At 48.0% G+C, this 25,738-nt stretch overlaps 1 protein-coding gene across 4 annotated transcripts in view; it reads right to left on the reverse strand.

The window, feature by feature from the left end:
• The window catches only part of SEZ6L (seizure related 6 homolog like), a 199,466-nt gene that overhangs the window by 68,950 nt on the left and 104,778 nt on the right, over positions 1 to 25,738 (reverse strand). For all 4 annotated transcript variants that reach the window (XM_067700410.1, XM_067700411.1, XM_067700409.1 and 1 more), the window contains exons 2-5: positions 7,864 to 8,634; positions 6,910 to 7,043; positions 4,719 to 4,911; positions 2,619 to 2,804 (exon numbers count right to left, since the gene is read on the reverse strand). In XM_067700410.1, coding sequence (XP_067556511.1) covers positions 2,619 to 2,804; positions 4,719 to 4,911; positions 6,910 to 7,043; positions 7,864 to 8,634 — 1,284 coding nt within the window. The remainder of the gene's footprint in view (positions 1 to 2,618; positions 2,805 to 4,718; positions 4,912 to 6,909; positions 7,044 to 7,863; positions 8,635 to 25,738) is intronic.

Below are 25,738 nucleotides of genomic sequence, written 5' to 3' on the forward strand. Positions count from 1 at the left end.
TTTTTTTACCAGAGCCATGTATTACTTTTATCATAAAAATTTAATAAATATTAAAAAGTGATTTGTGAACTAGAAAGAGTTATACAAATGTGGGGAGGTAGACTTATTTTTAGGATATTTGGTTTTCATTAAATGTTTGCTGAATGACTGCATGACTAATAAGGACGTGCACTGATGAGAAAGGCAGATAGCTCCCTTCTCTGCTCTGGACTCTGCTGTGACGTACAGCAAAGACACTACCAAGAGGTCTTGTACCGTAGTTCTTTCAGGACCACGGACAGAGCACTGGGACGCAGGCTCTCCAGCTACCTCTCCTGAATCCCCATCCAAAAGTGAAGGTTCAAATCTGGCCAGCGCCACTTATCTGCTGTGGATCTAGGACGAGCCACTGAAGATCTCCGAATCTCTAGGTCACTGTAAAATGTTAATACTAATTCCACCCTCTTTATGGGACTGTGGTGGTTAAGTCAATGCAACACTGCATGTAGAGGGCTTGGCACTGTCCCTGGCACAGAGTAGGTGCTCAAAGTGTAGCCAGCATGACTGCCCCATAGCTCAGGAGCCAAGGAGATGGACACTGTCCCTGGTGGGGGGCGTCGGCCATCTGTCCTCCCCGAGCTGCCACTCATTTGCGGCCTCTCTGCTCCCATTCCTTGCCTTATTAAGCCGACTGATGACTGGTTTCAATTTGCCAGCCGCGGCTCCCCATCCGTCTTTCTTAGCACAAATTGAGGCTTAATTCCTCTCTGATTTCATACATAGATAAAAATTAACGTGAGGGAGGCATGGAGACCAACTTCCCTATGGTTTGAATTTTTTTTCTTCGTTAAAAAAAAAAAAGAAAAATTCTGAAGGGCCTTGGGGGAACGATACTGCAACAATTAAATCTGAGAATTTATCATCAGCTCTCATTTGCATTTTGAATTCTACTGACTATATGAATGCCTGGAGGGCAGGAGTGATGTTTTCTTATTCCCAGTATTCTCCTTGTACATGACTCATGGCCTGGCACAGAGAAGGTGCTCAGTTAATGTGGGCAGCCTACACTTTCCTGGCCATGGTCAGGACTTTTGAGAATCTAATAGAGATTTGCTCTCTTGATAACTGAGGATGGTCAAGGTTATGGCCACTGGGGCAGACAGAGTGTGGTACAGAGTGCTTCTCAATCTATAATGTGCACATGAACCACAAAAGGAGCATCTTAAATGTAGATTTTGATTCGCTTGGTTTTGTATGGGGCTTGGGATTGTGTATTTCTAATAAACCCACTGGTCTGCAGATTGTACTTTGAACAGTGAAGGTGTAAGGAAAAGAGCTCAGGAGAGAAGGGTTCTGGACTCAGTTCAATTTCTATCTGGTGACTTTGAGGGAGAAACTTCACCTCCATGGGCCTCAGTTTCCTCATCTGTAAAATGGGGATATTGTTCCCACCATGTAGGATTGCTGTGAGGATTTATCAGAGCCCTGGCATATGGACTGGGCTCAAAATATGGCAGCTGTCATATCCAAGGCACAAGCAACAAACAAAAATTACACAAATTAGACTTTGTCAAAATTAAGGACACTATCAAGAAGTGAAAAGACAACCCACAGAGTGGGAGAAAATATTTTCAAATCATATATCTGGTAAGGGTCTAGTATCCAGAATATATAAAGAACTCCTACAACTCAAGAAAAAGACAAACAACCAAATTTTAAAAATGGGCAAAGGACTTGGATAGACATTTTCCCTAGAAGATATACAAATGGCCAACAAGCGTATGAAAAGATACTAATGTCATTAGCCATTAGGAAAATGCAAATCAAAATCACAGTAAGATACCTTCACACCCACATTATTATATGGCTATAATAATAAAAAGAAGACATCGAAAATAAGTGCTGGTGAGGATGTGGAGAAACTGGTACTTTCATACATGGCTGGTGGGAAAGTAAAACGGTGCAGCCGTTGTGGAAAACAGTTTGACGGTTCCTTCAAAAGTTAAACGTGGTATTAGCATATAACTCAGCAATTCCACTTTGGGGTATATATACCCCAGAGAAATGAAAACATAAAAACCTGCATACAGACATTTATAGCAGCATTATTCCTAATACCCCCAAAGTGGAAACAATTCAAATGTCCACCAACGAATGAACAGATGAAATGTGGCCTATCCATATTATGGAATATTATTCAGTCATGAAAAGGAATGAAGTTCTGACAGACGTTACAACATGGATGGACCCTGAAAACACTATGCTAAGTGAAAGAAGCCGGATACAAAAGGTTACATATTGTACGATCCCATGTACGTGAAATGTCCAGAATAGGCAAATCTATAGAGACAGAAAGCATACTGGTGGTTGCCAAGGGCTGGGGACAGGGAGAAATGACTGCTACTGGGTCCAGGGTGTCCTTTTGGGGGTGATAAAGATAGCGGTGATGGTTGCACAATGTTGTGAATGTACTAAGTGTCACTAATGGTCAATTTTATCATATAACAAAACGTTAAACGGCAGCAGCCACCTGTATTTGGAGGAGTCCCTTCCCTAAGGTCAATGCTAATACCCTGGGGGCTGGCCCCTCCCCTCTTAAGAGGACCATCGTGTTTCGTCTGGCTGAGGCTGGCATGTACCTGAGCAGATGGGTTCCTGGCTGCTCCAGTGGGGCTTGGAGGCATTGATGCACGTCAGCGTCTTGGCACCCTGGAGCTCGTAACCCAGGTGGCAGTGGAAGTGGGCTACCCCACCTGAGTGCAGGTCCATCACCATGACATCCCCGTAGTCAGGCCGGCGGGGAAAATTGCAGCTCAGCATGAAGGCTGGGAAGAAATGCAGGGGCAGACAGTCATCTCTCAGAGGCAGAGACAAAGAACATGACCCACATCCTGGGAGTCAATTTTTGCTGAGGAGAAAAGATGAGGCCCCTGAGGCCCCTGGAGCGCTGGAGGAGGGTATTCTCGTGACTCGAGTTGATCACGTGGTGCTGAGACTGCCAGATGAGCGCTTTTTTCTAGGCTCAAAGCTCCCCACCCTGCCTAAGCAGAGACAGCAGGTTTGGGGCGACAAATGTGTTCCCATCTCTCCCTGGAGACAACGGCCTTCTCCTTGAGCACAGGAGGGACAGGATCACCCAGGTAGGTTAGTCTCACCTGCACGAACAGCTTAGGTGTCTGATAAAAATGCAGGCTCTTGGACCAGAGTTAGAATAACCAGTTCTTCAGGAAATGCCCAAGATATGAAAGCTTGGAAACAACCGTCCTGGGAGGTAAGGACTTGGGCTCTGAGGGTGATGAATGTGAGTTTACATTCTCTTACTCCATCACTCAGAAACCGTGTGACCTTGAGAAACTGACACAGTGCCCTGAACTTCACTCTCCTCTCTGTGATCGTCCCTGTTTCACAGGTGGCGGTAAGGATTACATGTGAAATGCCAAAGAAGAGCCTCCTTAGCCCAATATCTGGTGCACAGAGCTCACGGGATGGGGTGGCAGAAGGGTGTACGTGACCACGTTGAGCTCCTTGAGTTTCATTTTCATAAGAGGGTGCTGAACCCGTCCTAGCTCCACCACTAGACTATGGTCTGACCTCTCCTGCAGCCTAGGATATGTGCATTCCCAGTTCCCATGAGGAGGACTAAATTCAAGCTCATGGCTCAATGAGCTATTTTTTTTCCATTTTTTAATTAACAAAGACAACAGACGGTAGTCTGCATATTGAGAAGGTGTGAGGAAACGGACACTCCTGTATACAGTCACCCATCTGTTTCAGAAACATCCAAGGGGAAATTTTTAAATGAATTGTTTTTCCAGACATTTAGTCAATGTGACGTAAATGTGGATGGCTTTTGACCTCCCAAGGTGTGGCTAAGGGCTCCCCTTCCCCATCTTATACTTGGCAAGTATCCAGGGGGAGCTCCTAGTAAGGGAAGTAACCGGAGATCTTGGGAAACGCCCAGGAGGTGGGGAAAATGGGATGACATTGAAATGAGAGAGAGAAGGAAGAGAGAATGGGGGTGGGAATGAAGAGAGGGAGGGGAGGAAAGAAAGATATGAAGGAAGCAAGAAAAGAGGGAGGAGAAGAGAGGAGAAAGGTGAACAGAAAACAAAAGAGAGGAGACTAGAAACAGACAAAAAAGGAAAGAAAGAAACAGTGGAGAAGAAGAAAAAAGAGAGAAGGACTCCAGTAGCAAAGGCTGTTTCCCAGCAACCCATGGACTCTCATGGGATTTGTGTGTCAGATTCAGGAGACATGAACTTGAACGGGAAAAGGGGGCTTGCTCATCCTTCATTAACCTTTCACTTAACAATGGTATTTCCTTCAATCACAAATGTAGGCAACAATGTGTAACATAGTCACAGAACATGTGACTTTGTCACCAAGAGAAATCATAGATATTTTCATATCAAAATGAGTATCTTGACATATTTCTTATGCTCCTTTGAAATTACATAATTATCAGAGCCACTGGGAAATATTATCTAATGTGTTAATCAAGAAGCACAGAGGTTATGATGTCATAGATGAAAACAATATTTTGACAACTGCTATTAAATACGAATGGCTTCCTTTTGAATTGTACATATTTTATGCTCTTAAAAACACAAATCTAAGAAGGGGTTCACAGTGTTACCAAACTGCCAGAGGGGGTCCCTGGCACAAAAAGGGTGAGAATCCTTGGCTCCAGAGAGAAAGGGAGACAAAAGCGACATCTCAACAGCCCCAGCCTGTCTTACCCTGGTAGTGCAGCTGGAAGGTCCCAAGGCCATCGTCCTGGAAGGTCCGGAAGTAGACGGAGATGGTGTTGGTGGGGCTTCGGATCACCTGCCCCTCTACCAGGAGGGTGTGGTTGGCCAGAATGGTCAGGGAGGGGCCGTCCACCCCACGGATGGAAAGCAGCTCCCCCTCGGACAGGTTCACACTCTTCACCTGGAGACAGGTAGGGGTAGACAGAATCTGAGTCGTGTTTGGGACAGGGCATCTGTTAGCCCCCTTATCTGAGTCCCATGAAAGGGGCTTCTGGATGCTGGCAGCCGAGACAGAGTCTTCTGGAGCTGGCAGGTGGGGGCAGGGGTTTGATCAGCTTGTGCCTGAGGTCCCATCTCCAGGGAGACAGAAGGCATTTCACCAGAAGGTAAGCTCCAGGGAGGCAGGAAACTTTCCGTGCTGCTCAGGGTCCCCAGGGCCTAAAATCGTGCCTGGCACGTAGTACGTGCTCAATAATCTTTATGGACTGACTGAATACATTCTTGCCCTTCTGCATAAACTGGTGAGGGGGTGGGGGGCCTCATCTCTAGGGCTTTCTCAGGCCCACTTTCTTATCCTCCTCAATGGTGGCTTCAGTGGCAGAGGCTCCTCAAAGCTCCATGTACTTGGTTTGCCTAGTCCACTTTCCAGGCTTGGGAGAGAAAGAAGGGAGATACTTTACTCGCAGACAAGGATGCTGAACAAATGGAGCGGGGGTGGGGTGGGGACCTTAGTCAGTCCCCAGTTCCCAATATGAGTATTTCTGCTTCTCTTAGTGGGGCCTGGGACCCCAGACCCTTGTCTCTTGTGTAAGCAAGGCAGGCATTACTGACAAGCCTTTCCTCTTTCAGGCCATACACCTTACTCTCTTTTCTCTTTGATGAATGCCTACTCATTCGTCAAAGCCCCACTAAAATTACCCTTCTCCGTGAAACCTTCCCTAACTGCCGAGGAGCTTGCCTGTCTCTCCACTGTGATTCCACAACATCCACTATGAACATCTACTACAGACCATTGGGAGAAGCATCCCAATGTCTTCCACGTGTGTCTATCTCAATCACGAAACAGCAGACTCCTTTAGGGCAGGCACTGCAGCAGTTTTACATATCACCCTGCCCCCCACTGCTGTGACTGGTACAGAGCAGGTGCTAATGAAGGAATTCTACGGTGCCTGATGAAAAGCTCCGTACAGTATTAGACAGAGTGGGTCTGTTCAAGTGGAGGAAGTGCTCATGAAGTGCCAGCATCAGCTGGACTGCAACTTTTCTCCAGGTTAAGTCCATGAACGTTTACGAAGTACCTACCACGTGCCGCGTGCTGTGCTAAGCTCTGGACACGAGTTCTGCCGAGAGGCTTACCTTTCATCCTCCCTATGCAATCAGAAAACCTTCTTAAAGTAAAGTTCTGCTTATGTCATACAACTGACTCTGCTTGAAATCTTCTGGTGGCTTTCTGGCTTCACGTCCACCCTTTCTTCTGTGGGACAGTGAACTGGACAGTTCACCACTTCCTGGCATGTCATCTTACTTCATACCAAAAAGTGCTTCTAAAGATGGGGAGGTCGGTTGGGGATGGCCTGGAACTAGGGTGGGGATAATTGGTAACATGCATTGAGTGCCCGCTGTCTCTCCCTTAGGCTCTGGATGAATGTCCTCTGTGCACTGTCATATTTATTCCTCCCTGAAACTCTGTAAAGTAGCAACATTTTCATCTGTTTTACTGATGGGGAAACTGAGGCTCAGAGAGCTGGAGTCCCTTACCCAAAGTCATATAGCATTAACTGGTAGAGCCGCGACTTAAAACCCAGATGTTTGAGCACTATGCTACCCTGCTTTTCCATTCTTAGTTTGCAGCCAAAAGTTTATGAATCAAATGAGCCACATGGGGCTTCCATGACTATGTGTGTGTTTGATAAGCAGGATATCAGAGGACTTTCCTTCTGGGTGTAATGATTCACAACTTATCAACACATCCCCTTCCCTCCATGTGTGCCAAGCTATTTCAGCTGTGCCCTGAGTTAGGAACTCCTATTCATCCACCAAAGCCCAGCTTAAATTGCCCCATTAGGGCAAAGCCAGAACCAAACTGGTTAGGATGATAAAAACAAGCCTGACTCAGACAATCCTTCAGAGACCTCCTGCTGGAAGAGGCAGCCACTGCAGGGCACCTTTATGGGGTTACCTGGAGTTCCACCCCATAGCCAGTGTAGACTGTCACGTTGTACGTGCACTCCAGGAAGTTGTTGAGGGGCAGCGGTGGGTAATCACTGGAGTCGATGTACCCTTCAGGATCGGAGAAACTCACACTGCAGAGAGCTGGAGAAAAGCACTGTCATTAGGACACAGAGAACAGCTCAGATGTCATCTCTCAGATGGGCTGCGGGCTGGAACAGGGCCTCTGGGGACACCTGTGTTCTCCTGTCCCCACTCCTCCCACTGCTGTTCATTCTCCTTCAGTTCCAGAATCAACATGATAATCAAATAGCAGCATCTGACACAGAATAACTTACTACATGCTGCTAGGCACCTCATCGGTCTACAGGGGTGACCCCATTCATTCTCAGAGGGACTGATATTTCATTCTCATCTCAGAGATTAAGTAAAGCAAAGCTCAGAGAGGGTGCGCATCTGGGCCAAGCTCACACAGCAAGCAGGAGTCAAACCTAGAGCTCATACTCTTTCCTGAGCGGCCACATTGCATTTGTCCAAAATCAATGTATGATTGACAGCTGATTTCTCTCCTCTGTGTTTGAAGATGGAAAAAAAGGTAGAAGAAAGACTGGAACACAGATGTGCATTTTATCAAGTTCAAGTAACGGTAAAAGCAAAAGCACCTTGAAAGGCCAGGGCCTTCTAGGCAGACAAAAGGATTCTGTTCCAAGATGAAAGGCTTTGAATCCCGCTGTTTAGCTGTGTGGCATTGGGCAGGGTACTCGATGTCTTACGGTCTCAGGGATCTCATCTCTAAAATAGGGATATTAATTCTGGGCCACAGGGTCAAGCTCATAGCTAGGGCTCCATAGATGGTAACCAATGGTGGGACGTGGACCTCCCCGGCCCCCCTCTCCCATGCCCTGCACACAGCAGGTGCCTCATCGCAGTTCTGGGAGGGCTGGAGGGGTTGGGGGCTACACACCTGGGGCCTGCTCAGTGGTGATAACCGTGGTGGTAATGATGGTGGACGTCGTGGTCTCCTGGCTTTCCTCCGAGGCCGACCCGGTCAGCTCGTTCTCACATTTGTCCATCAGGGTCATGGGGCTGGCATCCCCTGGGGGAGCCTCGTGGGCCTCCTCAGGCACGGCGGGCGCCCCGGGGTCGGGGCTCTGGGGGAGCGTGTGGGCCACCAGCGGCTGCGAGGTGAAGGGGGCGATCTGTAGGGGCGCGGGCGTCGTGGGGACTGCACCTTCCTTCTGCTCCAGCCAGAGGGGCTCCTCCGATGACAGCAACAGTGGGTGGGTCTCCTCCCCTGCGGAGGCCATGGGGTCCTGGTCCCCAGGTGGGCGGAGCTTCTCCGTGGCAGAGGAGAGGAGGACCAGGTCCGAGGATGCTGGCTGGGACGCCGCCCTCTGCACAGCTGCTGCGGTGGTGGCTTTCGGCCTCAGCTGCCTCCTGGTCAAGTTCACCTGCTTGAGCGAAGGCGGCTTCTTCGTCGGGGGGAAGGCATGCCCGGTGCCGGATTCCTCCGGAAGCAGAAGCAGCATGGACGCGGCCGCGGAGTCTTGAGGTGCGGAGGGGACCATCCCTTCCAACTCTGGCTTGTGAAGCTCGTCCCCTGACTGCGCTGGATTCAGAGGGGCCGTGGTCACTCTCTCTTTGGGGGTCTCGTGGCTCAGACTGCTGCTCCCCAGGGCTTCCAAGGGCAGAAAGTAAGTACCTGAAGGGCCAGCATCTCCCTCCAGTGGCGCATCTTGGAAAGAGAATGGACACCAGTTAGCTTGGGGCCAGGGGCTTTAGGTCCTCAACTGGCAGACTCTGAGGGTGGCACCCCTGAGGTGGTACCCAAGTCTTGCTAGGATGCTGGTACAGCCCAATCAACCAATGTGGGGCTGCCTCCTTTCATTCCTTCTTCCCTTCCTTTCTTACTTCCTTTTCCCAACCAGGGAGACTGGGGTTGATCATGGCCAGCCTGAGCTAAGCATTAGAGGTACAGAAACCAAGGGCACAAGAATTTCACAGTCCAGTTACATATGCCCTGGGAGGGGGAATAAGAAAGTAGAAATAATCATATTTGATGTGATAAACGCTTAGAAAGAGAAAAGTTTTGTGTGCTAAGAGGACAGGCCCCTCACCCAGTCTGTGGGGCAGAACCACCATGTACAGCTGGGCAGGTTGCTCACTGCACAAGGCTATCCCACTAAGAGGATGAGTGGGGCTGTAACCAACCCACAGTCTCTTCTCTAAGCTGTGTGCCCTGACTCAGGGCTATATTATCCTGGGATTGGGGGAGTTTGATTTTTTTTTGTTTTAACTAAATAATGTACAAGTGACCTTGTGGGAAACTCACAAAGATTTGAGGATCCAGAATCGTGAGGCAGGTTTAGAACAGAGGGGTGTGGGAAGACCCGAGGCCTGGCTGAGGTGAGCGCAAAAGAGGAATGAAAGAGAACAGGGGACAGAGGTGGAGGGTGATTAAAGAGAGAGCTGGTGAGGTAGGGAGGTGGGGGCCAGTCTCTGGTGGGCCTTGTATGCCCTGCTGACTCCTTGTGATTTATTTTTGCCTTGAAAGGAAAACCACCTAATAATTTTAAATAAGGGCTGGCCCAGGCTACTGTTTAGCAGACTCATGCCTGAAAACAGCTGCATCTACTTATTTGAGACCCAGTTCTGCCAACTGCAAGCTGGCAAATGGCTCTACCTCTCTGAGCCTCAGTTTCCTCAGCTGTAAAATGGGGCTATTGTCCCTATTTCATAGGGTTTTCATCGTTCAAGAGGTTGATTATGGAAAGCATACGTACATGTATGCACATGTGGGTCCCTCACCCACAGAGTGCCTGGTACGTATCCGCTGCTGTATCCGTCATTGTTTTTTATACTTTTGTCATTGTAATCGTGCCCTCAGCAGAGGGCTGGAGCAGTCAGAATGTTACCGATGATGATCTTGAGATAGAGAGGAATTATGTCCTGGGGACAAAGGACTGATAGCTGTCCTTGTCAATTTTCCGCAGAAAAAGACACTCACTCAGCCACAGTCTCGGGTCCCTTCCGCACTGTCATTTAAATTTATTTCCATAGCCGTTGGAAAGGCTCTTTTACTTTCACGAGTCAGCACCGGCAGTGGCTTGATCTATCTAGACTGCAACAGTGTGCAACTGGCATCAACAAATATTCCTGTCGTGTGACACTGATTACCAAGCCCGTGTACATTCCAGGACGACGATGGCCCTGGGGCCAGATCTGACCTGAGGACAGATCCAGGTCATTCAGGTGCCAGGCAGGTTTCCTGGTCCAAGGTGGGAAGCGCTGAGGCTTTGGGGTTAGACCTGGGTTCAAATTCTGCCTTTGACAGTTACTAGCTGCGTGAACCTGGGCAAGTCCATTAAGCCTCTTTTCTGTAGTAGAGACACTCCATCTACCTCATAGGATCAGCTCAGTTGTGGCCCTGCTTGAAAGCTGTGACTTTTATGCTCACGGTCACTTTTATCAAATGATTGGTATTGACCATCTTTGTAGACTGTCAAGTGAGAAGGTGATAAGACAAGAACAATCGCGGATGAGGGTTCAGGACACCTGGCTCCCAAGACCCAGCTGTGGTTTGATGCACAGAGCTTGGATGCAAGCAGGGGTTGGGGGACTCGGATAGTGGTCCTGTCTTGGCCACTACTCCCCATCATTACTGGGTGGGTTTCCTCTTCTGTGTGTCAAATGGGCAGCCAGACTAGATAAAATCTAAGGGTCCTTCCAGCTCTGACTGTTGATTTTTGAAACAATCAGGTAACTGGCAATTATTCTTAGAGCTTGTTGGTAATCTTGCTAAAAAGGGCCAAGCGACAACCTCAGTCCTGACACTAGCTTGTGAGTTTTGTTGGGTCCTGTGGCTACATTCGTTTCAGCCAGTCTTTTCACAAAAATGCCCCCTTGATCACAAGGGGCTGGAGGAGAGAGAGGAAGTGGAAGAGGGAGTGAGAGATAGAAATACTTGGAAAACAAGTTGTGTCAAAGGTGATAAAAGATTACACATGACATAAAGCACATCAACGGGCCTTGGCTGTAATAAGAGTGGTATTTATAACATTTCGTTTCTGATGACTTTACCAAGTGCCGAATATGTGCAAAGGCATGTGCTACACGCTTTGTATTCATTACCTCACCTAAATCTTTCTCACCCTTGCTAATTAGAAATCATTATTCCTATTTTACGGATGGGCAAATGGAGGCTCTAGGATATTAAGTAACTTTCCAAGGTCATACAACAAAGCTGGGTTTCAAACCTTGGTTTTCCTGATGGCAAAGACCACGCTGCCAGCCTTCAAGAAATACGGAGTATTATCACCTGCAGCCTCTCCTCGGCTTGAATTGGCCTCTCCCCACAAAACCCCTCTCTCCTAAGCCCCTGGTCTGTTCGCGTTTCTGCTGGGTGGGCTACAGCGTCCTTCAACCCCCCAGATAGCACCCCGCAACACCAACATGTTCCTGGTTAAAATACGAATTTTAACCAGACCGCATGGGTCTGGTCTCCTGTGGCAGACCCATCACATCTGGATCCCCTCCGAGCCCACGGAGATCCAGCAGAGCCAAGAAAAGCAGCAGGAAATACAACAAAGAGGACCCTGGAGTCAACTTCCTCCCCACCCCCAATCACTGCTCCACCTCCGGGGTCCCCCGGGGAAAAACTGGTGCCAAGCTCAGCAGCTAGAAAGCATTTTAGGAAGCGGATCCACTGGACCGCGTCAGCCCTTTCTCACTGAACACCTGACTCCCAAGAAGCGTCGCAACACACACCATTCATCTCCCTGCCCCCGATGCCTCTTCTTACTCTTCAGAGCTCACACACGCTGGGGTCTTGCTGGCTGGCTCCAAACTGAAGGCCACGTTCAAGACAGATGAGTGTATTCTGTGATCTGCAAGGCATGCAGCCCGTGAGACCCGGCCTTTGCTCTCAGCTGGGACGCTGGCCAAATGAGTGCCATGTGAAACCACATCCCAGTGGGAATTAGCCAGAATTGGATTCCATGGCCTCAGAGGTCCAGAGACTTCACTTGCTCAAACAGGCCAGCTTTTCCTGGGGCCCCAGTGACCACCCGGTTAAATTAACTCCTCTTTCCCATAGCACTTGACTTTTTCAATCACCGTGGTCACGTCTGGCTGGTTCTCCCTTTATCGTGTGTGTTCAGTGCCCCACTGGAATGCTGTCCATCAACTGATGAGTGAAAGCACTGGGTGCTGACTCTTTTGGCTGGTTGACCCTCAGCATGAGAGAGTCAACACTCTAGGACATGGTCCCTGCATTCAAGAAGTTAGGAAGGCATAACAACAAGGTCCTACTGTATAACACAGTGAACTATATTCAAGATCCTGTGACAAACCGCAATGGAAAAGAATATGAAAAAGAATATACAGGGCTTCCCTGGTGGCGCAGTGGTTGAGAGTCCGCCTGCTGATGCAGGGGACACGGGTTCGTGCCCCGGTCCGGGAAGATCGCACATGCCGCGGAGCGGCTGGGCCCGTGAGCCATGGCTGCTGGGCCTGCGCGTCCGGAGCCTGTGCTCCACAACGGAAGAGGCCACAACAGTGAGAGGCCCGCGTACCGCAAAAAAAAAAAAAAGAATATATATAACTGAATCGCTTTGCTGTACAGCAGAAATTAACACGACATTGTAAATCAACTATACTTCGATTAAAAAAACAACGAAGTTAGGAAGGCAGACGCACAGCGATAACCCAATACGGGTACCAAACCGAAGAGACAGAGCTTTAATTATATCCTTATGCTGCTTCTCTCTCTCAAGACAGAATGGAGCAACGCTGAAGGCAACTGAGCATTTGTTCTGCTACCCAAGTTGTGGGGGAAACACATCTCCCTCTGTCTTTTCTCTGACGTTGATGGGGAGATGGGAGGTTAGACTGGGAAGCATCCCACTGAAGTCGAAAAAGCACAAGTTCTGAGGCTCTGAAGCTGAAGATCTTAAATGCCTGCAGAATGGCCAGGAACAGCCTGGATTCTAAGCAATAGCACATCACACAGGCACGAAGGGATAGAAGGAGAAGTGGAGCAAGCAGAAGCCGGACGATGCTTCTGCTATAATGTTCTGTGAAAACAGCAAGACGTAAAATTCTATGGTGTGGATGCAAACGACTAGACACAACCAACTCAAACAAATCGCAATCAGAGAGTCATTTTTTGACTTGGAGGAAAGGCCCCCAAGTGTGATCCTGGTTGCCTCTGGGTGGTGGGCCTTTCAGTGGTGTGTTTTCTTCCTTCTACTTTTTGACATTTTCTAAAATGTGCATAAGAAGTATTCAAAACTTTCTTAAGTGAAAAAAATTTTATGAAAAGAGCAGGGTTTAAATGCTGCCTTGTGATGGAGAGGAGGAGGGAAAGGAGACAAACATTTGTAATCACAGAATTGCTTCATTCACTAGTCATTGAACCCCTTTGGGATGCAGTCTCCCAGTGGGGATGACGATAACTCTTCTCTCGCTGGACTCGTGAATCAGTAGTCAAAGTGGCTACTTTTAGGAAGTAGGAATGGCAGGTGGATCAATGGATATCTTTTTGATAAATGGCAGTACAAAAACGTTAGTCACTGTTCTCATCAACAATATTCATATCTAACTCAGTGGTGCTTTCTTGTACCTTCACCTTCCACAATAAGGACTTGCTCAGCCCACGCTGGTGGGTTTGCTTGGCCCTCACAGGGACAAAACCAAATACAAAATGTCACCTCTTACAGATGGAAAGTGTCGCAGAGTTCCTGGTTACAAAGTGCCCAGAGGAAGGACCTGAGGTCCAGAGAGGGAAAGTGGGCTGCCCAGGGTCACACAGCATGTTGGCAGCCATAACAACACAAGGCTATTTGAGGCTTGAAAAACCACATCAAAGCCCATCAGACAAAACCAGAAACAAAGAATGTCAGTTCATTCCGTGCCCTCTACGTCTCGGCTGGATGATTCTCTGCTGTGGGGCAAGGGCCTGTCCTGTGCATTGCAGGAGGTTGGGCAGCATCCCTGGTCTCCACTCGCTAGAGGCCAGTAGCAACCTCCCCCCACCCCCTGTGTGACAATCAGAACTGACTCCAGACGTTGCCAAATGTCCCTTGGGCGGGGGCGGGGGGAGCAAAAGCCCCTCTAAGTGATGCCCATCGGTGCTGCCCCCAGAACTGAACAGACTTTCCCTCCCATTCCTGGGGTTGATGTGCTTTGCTCTGCTTAAATCGTTGAATTTTAGGGCGGAGAAGGTCTTAGGCTAATCCCCATTTTACAGATAAGGACACTGACATCAGTGAGGGCTGGATTTCTTTCTCCCACTCACATTTGACCATTCATTCATTCAGCGAGCACCTACTATGTGCCAGACACAGGCAGCAGGTGCTGGCATCCAGAGGTCCACCTTGGACAGCAAACAGTCAGAGCTGATGAATACGACCCATTCCCTTCAGCCAGACCCAGCTCACTCAGTCCTGCGGGAACAAGGACCCGCTGGACTTTGAGAAGACTTTCTGGGACAGAAAGGGCAGAGATGGGGGTGGGCTTCGGGTGCTCAGTCAGAGCCCTCTACCTGTGCCCGGGCTAACAATACTGACACTCAGACGGCGACTGAAACTCTGCCAAGTGCATTCCCAGCTGCGATCTCATTCCAACCTCCAAACAATGCTGTGAACTTGGCATTTTGTTTTTCCCATTTTATAGATGAAAATAAAAATCAAGCCTCAGAAAGAGGAAGTGACCTGTCCAAGATCATAGAGCAAATTGGGGTAGGATTAGACACGTTCTGACCTTGTTTCCTGTGTCCTTTCCTCTTTTCCACATAAAATAGTTTATTTGAAAAATGCAAGAATACCTGAAAGGTATAAAATCAGAAGTATCCGCCCTGTACCACCCCGACCCATCCACCAGTCCTGCCTTCCCAAGGGAACTCCTGTTAATAGGATCTTGTTTAATCTCCAAATAAAATGTACTGATATAAAAATAATAAAGCATTTTCACCTTAAAAGGTGTGACAGCACATAGGCGTGTGGGGTTGAAGTCAGAATTGCTTGGGTTCCAGATTCAGCCTGCTAACTGCCCACGAGACCCTGGACAGTCCCTTCCCTTCTCTGGGCCTCCCTGTTCTCATCTGTAAGGTGGGATCACACCAGCCTTATCTCTTAGGCTTGTCAGAGAGTAAGACGAGACCATGAGTGTACAGCACGGCTCACAGAGCAGCTGTCAGCCCTCATAAAGCACTGTTGTCACTGTCAATCTAAACATTCACAGAGTTATGACATCGCATATATTGCTCTGGCAATAAGAAGTGCGCTTTGAAATATTCCAGCCATTCAGAAAGAGCTGAAGAGTGAGGCAACAGTACCCATGTGTGTACACCTTCAGCTTAAGAAACAGCAGGCAAACCAGCACAGGCAATCTCTGTTTGTTCCTCCCTACCACCCTCTCCTTCTTCTTCTCCACCTCCTGGGAGTAACTCCCGTCCTGAATTTGGCCTTGAGCATTCTCATTTATTATGTGCATTATGTATATTTTACTATTATTATTAGTTATTGTGTGCATGTGTTTATTATGTGTCAGTATCTCTGAACAATATATTGTGCAGCCTGTTTTAAAACTTTATATATGAATCCTCCTGCAACCTGCTCCTTCCTTTCCTTTCCTTTCGTTCAACATTTTGTGAGATTCATCCATGTTGATAAGTGTAGTTCTGATCAATTCATTTTCACTGCTGTATAGTATTCCATTACACTAGTGCCCCACCACCATTTTTTCACTTAAAATCCATCTTTTTGTCAGCACATATGTGGCCACTTCATGCTTTTTTAATGGCTACATTAAAATATAAACATATACATTACTGAATCAGGCTCTTAATCGATTCATATTCCGGTTGTTATTCTCCACCCTGTCTTCTCAAATAACACTGCAATAAAGACACACCTTTCGTGAACATGTCCAGGTAATTCTTCAGGAACACGTACCAGAAGTTGTATTGCTCAGTCAAAAGACTTACATATTTAACATTTTGATTGATGCTGAAAAAACACCTTCCAGAATAACCTAAACTTGTTTATTTACCCTGACACCTACTCTACACAAGAGTGCTGCTGCCCTCCAGCTCTGTCTATGCTTAACTTCTGGTGACTGTTAACCTGACCATCGAAGTTGGAATCTGGGGCAGTTGGATCCAGGCATAGTGGGTTTCTAGAATGCAACCACCACCCCACCCCGCGCCAGGTGATTCCAAGGTGCTCTCTCGCTTTCTCTAGTTGTTGCTGCAGGTGTGCCCACGGTTGGTCGACCTTTCGCTTGCCTCACCACACTTTTACTCCAGAGCACCCAGGAAGCCCACCCCACCGCAGCCAGACTTTGTGTCACAGATCAGGCCGGGGATTTGTGGCACATGAGGGCTAGCAAGAGAGTGTGGATGCAGTGGCTTGGTAGCAAAAGAAGTTCCATCTAAACAGCTGTAGATTTCTAGGTAGATGGGCTGCTTGGTCAGGTCCCCAAACAGAAGGACAGTTACGGTCATGACACCCAGTGGGATGGTACAAAGTGTTCACAGTACCAAGTATTATTTCTATTAGCAAAAATCTGGAAACAATTTACCTGCCCATCTATAGGGGGCTAGTTAAATGATTGTAGAAACACAAGATGGAATACACGCAGGGCTCAAACGGATGAGATGAAGTCCCTGGTGAATTACATGGTGAGTAACCTGGCGAGAATGTTCAGAATTACACCTCCCCTTTGACTCAAGTCCACTTTGGGAATTTATCCTGCAGGGAGATGTCTGCCCACGTGCAAAATGACATACATACAAGGTTAAGCAATGCAGCACTCTCCGCAAACGACCTGGAGACAAACGAAGTATCCATCAATAAGGTTAAATCAATTACAGAACATCCAGACAGAAGACTGTGCAGCTGCGAGAAAAGGATGGCGAAGCTATCTGTGGACCAAAGAGGAGAGACGGCCATGGTTTGTGTTAGGTTAAAACGCAAAGTGCAGAACAGTACACAGAATTTGTTGCTTTTTGTGTAGAAATGGGGAAAGAAAATAAAGCTAGATATGTTGGCATTTGCTTATATGTGCATAAAGAAACTCTGAAAGGAGACACAAGAAACTAATCATGATGGTTATAAGGGAGGTGGGACACTGGAAATAGGATGGCGAGTAATGGTGGGAAGGAGAATTTTCACTACATACCTTCACATCGATACATATGTATCTATGTGTATGTATATGTATATATACATACATAGCTGTGTGTGTATCGATAAAATATTACCTATTCAACAACTATGTAACTAATTTAAAAATAACATAAAGAATAGCAGAGCTATGTGCCAACACAATTCAGTGTGAGGTGAAAAAAATCAAGGTAGAGTAGTGGGTATAACAGCTCTCATGGGAGTGAAAGGACTACATTTGAGCAAAGTAATGGGAATTGCCTTAGCAGAGCAGGACTGAGGCTTGCAGTGGGAGAGGGAACCACTTTTTACTGTGCATCATTTTTTAATAATTTCATTGATTTGCCATGTGTGTGCTATTTTTATAGCAATACTAATTAGTAATAGTGCTTAACTCCCTAAGGTTTGCCACCCCAGTTTCAGAGGAGGGCAGAGAACAAACCCCAACCTTTCTCAGGGTTGCAGACGGCCCTCACATTTCCACAGGGGGTGGGGAAAATGTGCGTCACTCCAGCAGGGAGTGTCCACTGCTCCATCTCTCCCTCACTTCTCCTGAGAGAGGAGGGGCCATCTGATTGGCGGTGTTAGGGAGGGAGGTACTTGGGATATCTGATATCCATGGCATCCCGTTTCCAGGGCAACAGCACTGGACCAAAAAGCCAGCAGTGGGTCTCCCCCTCTGTCCCCCCTCTTTTCCAGACTTCTCTCCTTGGGCCTGGGTAGGCTGAATCAAAGTCACTTGGGGAGGACAGAGTGTAGGTGTCCATCTATGGTCTACAGCCCAGCTTCCTCAGTAATCAAGCTGGTCCCATCTGGCTCCCTGGGTCTCTTTTTCCCACTTGGTTAAAATCAGCGAAGAGGACCACTGAGGGGAGTGACGACCATCCCCACCCTCTGTGCTGACTAATTAGAGCCCAGAGACTCGGGAGAAACTTTGCATGGGCCTCACTGACTTGCTTATTAATAACATTTAGGTTAAACACAAGTCACCTGAACTTCACCTAGCACTTCACACTCTTCAAGGAAGTCTTGACTTTGCAGTTATATCAAGGGACCCATGGTGGTCCTCTATTTTGGGCAAGACAGATGGGAATCCTCATACACAGGTAGACTGTCAGCCACTGCAGATTTCCCACCACACCTCAAAAATCGATCCCCAATCAAGATTTGTACCAGATGAGTCCTTGGAAATGATCAAATCATCTGGAGTGGATGGGTAGTACTTCTAAGATGTAAATCAGGTCATAGGATCTCTTTGGTTAGAACCCATCAGTGGCTGCCCATAACACTGAGAATAAGATCAAAACTCCTTTCAGTGGGCTTCAAAGCCTTTTGGGCCTAGCCTTGGACCACCACCCCCTCAGCCCCCCGGCCAACATCATCTCTTACCATGCTTCCCCTCAAACTACAGTGTGACCCCATGCACTTTTTTCTCCTTAAAACTTCCAAATTCATTCTGTACCTCAGGGCCTTTGCACATGCTGTTCCCTCAGTCTGGCACTCTCTTTGATATCTTTGCTTGGCTGGCTTCCTCTGGTCATCCAGGTCTCAGCTCTCCTTCTCCAAAATCCCCCTTTTCACTTTCTGCATCATTCCTTTCAGAGTGCTTCTCACAACCTGAATTGGTCTTGGTGACTTGTTCTCATGTTCACTGTCTCCCACAAGACGGTCCACACTCATGCAATGTCACCTCTCATGAATACGTGTGTCCCAAGTGTAGAATGACTGTGACATTCAGAAGCTGTCTGGGAACCACAAGAGCCCCTACACTGCTGTCCTCTGTGTTGGGTTTGGTATCCCCTGTATTTTCTTGGAAAGCTAAGTTAATGCAGTGCTGAGTGCACAGTAGAAGTACATAAACTTTATTTATTTTACTCACTATTATATCCCCTACCAACTACCATAGTGTCTTCTATGGAGAAGAAATCGTAAAAAAATTTACTGAATTCATCAAGGAAGGAAGGCGGTAGAGAGGGAAGAGTGAGGAGAACGGGGAAGGATGGGGAGAAAAAAGGGAAGCTGGGATAGGCAACGCATCTTCGGATTTCTTGCAAGCTCTGCACATGCTAGACGTCCAATGAATGTAGTGGGTGAAGAAGAGAAAGGGTGCTTTGGAACACTTAGCAAGAGCTTAGGAGATAATGAAGTTCCCTTCAAATCCAGAAATTCTAGAATTCTGAATGTGGCCGTGCCTGGGCGGTGGGTAGCAGGGTGCAGACATTACTGACGAAGGCCAAGTGCCCTGGCCTCACTGTGGTGAAAGCTCCTCCGGTCCAGTTCTCAGCCTCTCATAGGTCCATTGTTCTAACTTCCTTCCTTTTCTTAATCTCTGTTTTATTTATTCCCTCTCTGATCTTTATTATTTCCTTCCTTCTGCTGACTTTAGGTTTTGTTTGTTCTTCTTTTTCCAGTTCTTTTAGGTGGTGGGTTAGATTGTTTCCTTTGAGATTTTTCTTGTTTTTTGAGGTAGGCCTGTATCGCTATGAACTTCCCTCTAATAACTGCTTTTACCACATCCTATAGAATTTGTATGGTTGTGTTTTCATTGTCATTTGTCTCAAGGCATTTTTAAATTTCCCTTTTGATTTCCTCGTTAACCCGTTGGTTTTTTAGTAATTTCCTTCCTTTTCAACCAATTTTCTCTTCAGGACTGAAATGGACAGATTTCTGTCCCACGTCCTCCCTCCACCTGGAGATGAGTTAACTGACAGGGGAATGAGTGCCAGGAAAAAGGGAGGAGGCTAGGATCATTGACTGACCATCCATGATTCAACACCTCCATCATGGGGGCACAGGAAAGGCCCAGGACCCCCAGCAGAGGAGAGGAAGGAAAATCCCTCAATATGGGATAGGCATAACCCAGATCATCTAGCCATCCTCTCCACCAGGCTCAGACATTCATCACTCTGAAAAAAAATCATCTAAGGAGATTATTTCCAGGAGTATTGAGTAGTCGCAGACAGAGCATGGGAAGCGTCCAGGGCAGGCACCAGGGCTCCATTCCACACAGTCCAGTGGGGAGGCAGATGAGCTCGGCTTTTCGTTTTCACAAGGCACCAGAGAACCTGAGGGCCGCCATGAAAGATGCAAAGCGAGCAAGCTGTACCTTAAAAAGATATTTTTAGCTATCCTATTATTCCCACAACATGGTTATGAAAACCCTGCTTCTCTTCCGGACTTTGCTTCATCATTTCCGCCCACTCTACCCACAGCAGCCAGAGGGCTCTTTCTAAACCACCCCCTTCTAGTGGCCGGTAGTCTCTCCCGGATTTTCTGTCCTTCCCTTAACTCCTAACACTATCAAAAAGATACTCCTGCATTTTCTCAACTTAACTCCTACCAAAAAGATAAGCCACAAATAAGTCGCACCATCGTACTTGCCTGGCATCTCTCCCGCTCTTCCGTACTAGAAGTAGGCTTCCCGAGGACAGCAATCACGCCTGCCCTATTCGTCACTGTCACCCCAGAACTTATTCCATGACCATGAGCCTGACACACAGGAGGCCCCTCATCAATAGCTACTTGATGAATCATGGTTGTGCCTGCAGCACTGTGAAGAACAAGACTGGGGGTCTTAGATCAAGGCCGCCTCTTTAAGTGAGGGATTACAGACCAGCAGGCAGCTAACACTGCTGGCTACCATAAAGGGAAATCCTTAGTCAACAAAGATGCTTTGGTCTAAGATTTCGAGGCTGGAGAGCTGTTCTCCATGAACATACATACCTACTCGTTCTAATTACAGAAGATAATCTCATCACGGTACAGAGAGCAGGAAGGCGGCCCATTCCCATCAATCACACAGTTGGCTTTAGCAGTGGGAGGGCAAATAGAAACCCACCTCGTGAATTTGTTTGTCTGTCTCTTCATTTCCCTGGCACAGCCCAATATGCCATAATCATACAGATGGAGGGGAGATTTTGGTGTGATGTACGTATCACCCCAAAGAGCACACCAACTGCACCTGTGAACAGACACTCTGAACCCACCCCCCAGTCTGCAGCAGAAGCCCAGGGACACCCCAACCCCCCTGGGTCTAGAGCAGAAGCCCAGGGGGCTGCAGGGGACTTGGAGCAGGTGTTAGAAGGACAAGTTTGTACAGGCAAGAAAAGACTCTTTCAGTGTTTCGGCTGCAAGAGTAATTATCCGATAATTGTCCTCTGTGAGCTGGCTTCTCCCCCACAAATGGGCCTCCTTTGTAATTCATGTTGGGTTCAGAAAGCGTTGAACGTTCTTTTATGTCCAGTTGCGTCTCATCAGAGCGAAGGCTGGGCGGCGCATCCATCTTCCCCGTGAATGAGCCCAGATAGCTGTTGGCACAGGGGTGCAATCCTGCCTTTGTCTTTAACAATCTGATTAACTGTGGCTGACATCAGTGCCAACTGATTAGCATTTAAACGCTCTTCTCCCTTCCCACCTCCATCCCCCTCCCTCCAACCCCAACTCTATTCACATCTCATGGTGCTGCCATGCGATTTCTTACCAGTAGCGAGGGGGAGAGGAACACACTGTGATTTATTTGTGTACATGAAATCCAGTGAGTCATTGAGAGAGGGCTGAGAGACAGACACACAAGACAGCTCCGAGAGGAAACTCATAGTGGGAAATCTGTCTAGATTCAATTACCTATATGCTCGCACAGGCAAATATAATACTTGGGAATGAATCCAGATGGTCCGTGAGTGAGTTTAAAGACATCATGAGTAAGCTCACAATTTCCCTTCACCTGTGTGCTCAGATCTGCAGACAAGAATAAAGAATACATTGGCGGGACTTCCCTGGTGGCGCAGTGGTTAAGAATCTGCCTGCCAACGCAGAGGACACGGGTTCGAGCCCTGGTCCGGGAAGATCCCACATGCCACAGAGCAAACTAAGCCTGTGCACCACAACTGCTGAGCCTGTGCTCTAGAGCCCGCGAGCCACAACTGCTGAGCCCACGTGCCACAACTACTGAAGCCCAGGCGACTAGAGCCCGTGCTCCGCAACGGGAGAAGCAATAAGAAGGCAGCGCATCGCAATGAAGAGCAGCTCCCGCTCGCCGCAACTAGAGAAAGCCCATGTGCAACAACGAAGACCCAACACAGCCAAAAATAAATAAATAAAATAAATTTATTAAAAAAAAAAAAAGAATAGATTGGCATCCTGGGATGCTTCTAAGACATGCTCAGAGTGGAGAAGATGCAGGGAATCAGGAGACCCGGGTTCAGGCACTGGTTGTACCACTACTTTGCTATCTACCTTAGGCAAATTCCATCTCTCAAAGCCTCAGTTTCTCGCTCCGTGAAGTTAAGACAGTCATCTTTGCCTGGTCAACCTTAAGGAAACAAAATTGGGGCGATGTGGAGGTGCAGTAATGCATAGGATTGAGTTTCACAACTGTGAGGCTTAATTTGTTTCACTGAAGAGCTGAGGGCAGGGCTCTCTTCAGACAGAATATGGACAGCAGTGGCTTTATTTGCTGGGGACAAACAAAACATTTTCATGGCTTTACCTGAGGCATTAAAATGCTTTCCCCCCCCCTTTTCCTGAAACATAGCTATTGTTATCTTCATTTTTTTTTTTTTTTTTTTTTTTGCCTCTCACTGTTGTGGCCTCTCCTGTTGCGGAGCACAGGCTCCGGACGCACAGGCTCAGTGGCCATGGTTCACGGGCCCAGCCGCTCCGCGGCATGTGGGATCTTCCCGGACCGGGGCACGAACCCGTGTCCCCTGTATTGGCAGGCGGACTCTCAACCACTGCACCACCAGGGAAGCCCTGTTGTCTTCATTTTAATGATGAGGAAACATGGGTAAGTGGCAAAGAGCCAGGATTTAAACTAGGGCTGTCTGGCCCTCAAACCCATACCTATATTTGTTCTGTGTCTCTCCTCCAGCCGACCCCTGACCCTGGCCTGGCTGCTTTCCAGAGAAAATGTCAAGGGCTACCCACTACCAACAAATTAGCATAGGATCTACTCCAGCTAAGAGGTCCCCAGAGATGGAGGAGGATGCTGGCTGTGCCCCATGAATAGCAGAACACTGGTTGCTCTTCCTAAGGCCTGGACTACAGAGAAAAGTGGGAGAATGGCTTCTACAAAGGCAGAACCTAAAGAGGCAGGGAAGATGCCCCAGCATTCCCATTTCACAGGTGGGCAAACTGAGGCCTGTGTTGCAAAGGAAAAAGCTCTGGATTAGGAAGGTCAGGGTGCCTTGTCAACTCACCCTATGGCCTTCGGTAAACCTACTCTCATCTCTGGGCCTCAATTTTATCCTCTGTTTAATGGAATCATTTCTTCAAATAAAACCTTAAGAGGAATGACAATGTATAACTGTGCAGTAAAGGATTAACTCAGCCAGTCTAGGTAGTCCATACTCTGCACATTCCAAAGAAAGGTTTGGCCCTTGCCCCTGGTTCCTGGGACGTAACCTTTAAGCCCTTGGAATATCCTGCCTGATAAGAGCATATTTGTTTAGCTGGGGGCTTTGGGCCTCACCGTGTACTCTATGCTACCAATGTGATTTATGGTGGGGGCCTTGGGGCTGGATACTAAGATCGGCCGCAAGGATGGTCAGTCACACCTAAGTGATCAACCCCCAATAAAATGCCTGGATACCAAGGCTCAGGTGAACTTTGGTGGTTGATAATACTCTGGGTGTTGCATAACGGTGTTTCTGGAAGTAAGCACTGTGTGCGCGACTCCACTGGTAGAGGACATCTGGGAGCTTGTGCCTGGGCTCTCTTGATCTCCACCCTCTGCGCCTTTTTCCTTTGCTGATTTTAGTCCATATCCTTTCACTGTAATTAACCAGAACTCTGGATATGATAGCTTTTCTGAGTTCCATGAGTCCTTCTAGCAAATTATTGAACCTGAGGGTTGTCTTGGGGATGACTGAACCCCCATAATCAGCCAGAAAAGGGACCTCATGGATTGAATCAGGAGTGGGGGTGGCAGTCTGAGAGCTGCCCCCTGAACTTCTTCCTTATCCCTTTGGTGATGACGGTGAGGAGACGACGCAAGCTCAAGGTGCTAAGTGCCTAGTAGTACATGCCAGGTCCTTTACATCCATGCTGTTACCTGGATTATTTCACCTACTCTTCTCAACACCCTTGGGACGTGGGTAATGTTATTACTGAAACCTAGCAGGACCCTGTGGGGCTCCTGGGCATGGAAGCCTTTCTGTGTCCCCTGTTTCCTGTTTGTAGGAAATGGGCTTCAGCCTCCATGACCTTCCCTGAGTTCCAAAGGGCAGGTTCAAGCAGTTGCTAATCAGGGAAGGGAGGGGACATGGAGACAAGGGAAGAGCAGTCAAGAAACAATAGTGCAGCCTTGGGGCAGGTCCTGGTTCCACCTCAAGGGATACACAGAACAATATCTTTGAGTTTTTCTGCAGAAATAAAACCCCCAACAAACGGAAGATGCTAACTACTTGATGAAGCATTCTTCATTCCAGAGAAGTGCATCAGGAGACCACCTGAGGCCAGGTTAAAGGAATACAGGCCCTGCAAACACCCTGATCCCTAACAGCAACTCACCCTTGAACAATTGATATAAAACTCCACCAAATTCCCCTGGGTTGGGACACACAGTTTTGAGGGCAGGAGCCTGCTGTGTCCCCCTTTGCCTGGCAAAGCAACAAAGCTATTCTTTTCTATTCCACCCAAAACTTTGTCTCCAAGATTCAATTTGGCACCAGTGAATAGAGGCCACGTTTCAGCATCATTACCCACCCACCCTCCTTTTACAGATGAGAAAACTGAGACTCAAAGAGGTTTGGTTTACTTGCTGAAAGCAACACAACTAGTAGCTGGTGGGGCTGAGATTTGAACATACTTTGTAAAGCACTTGGAAGGATGGTCTCTCATATCCCTTCCAGATCTGATGTCTTAGAGATAGGTGATTTTAAGGGACAATTTATCTTTGGGGGCCATGGTTGAGAATTCTGTGGCTTGGAGGAAGAAATAGTTTCTACTTATCCCCCGTCTCTCCCCTGCTCTCTTTCAGGTGCCTTTGTCCATGCCAGGTCCACACCTGCTACCTTCCAGGTCAATTTCAACAGGGACTTGGGCTGGGAATAGGAGAAGCCATTCCATTCTATTCTATTCTATCCTATCCTACCCATCCTATATCATTCCATCCCCTCCCATCTTACCCATCCCATCCCTCTCATCCTATCCCATTCCATCTCATCTCATCTCACCCATCCTATTCCACCCCACTCCAATTCAGTCCATCCCATCCCATCCCAACCCATCATGAGGTATTGAGCACACACTGTGTGTTGGGGGGGGATACAGGGATGCACAACACATCACCTCTACCCTCAGCCTCACACAGGTCAAGGTTCTCTCCAGGCAGATGAGCTCAGTGCATCCTGGGGAGTGGGTTGGCACCATCCAATGCCAAGCTCTAGGCTCCTCCATTCTCTAACTCCTGAGCCTTGATGTCTGCCTCTTGGAGTCCAGCCAGCCTCTGTCCAGAGCCTAATGAGCTCTTGCAGCCAACAAGAACAATGCCTCGGGTGTGCATGGGCCTGAGGCCGAGGCAGTGCACAGAGCCTCCCTTCACTCCCAGGCCCACCCGCTGGGCAGGTGGTGGGCTCGGGGCTTGGGGGAAGCGCCAGAGTGGGTGGATTTGATGGTCCTCAGAGTGGCCACTGTCAGCCCCCGAGCCTGGCGGAGACCGCACAGAGAGCCTCA

This window comes from Pseudorca crassidens, chromosome 12 (assembly GCF_039906515.1).
Source record: "Pseudorca crassidens isolate mPseCra1 chromosome 12, mPseCra1.hap1, whole genome shotgun sequence".
Classification (NCBI taxonomy): domain Eukaryota; kingdom Metazoa; phylum Chordata; class Mammalia; order Artiodactyla; family Delphinidae; genus Pseudorca; species Pseudorca crassidens.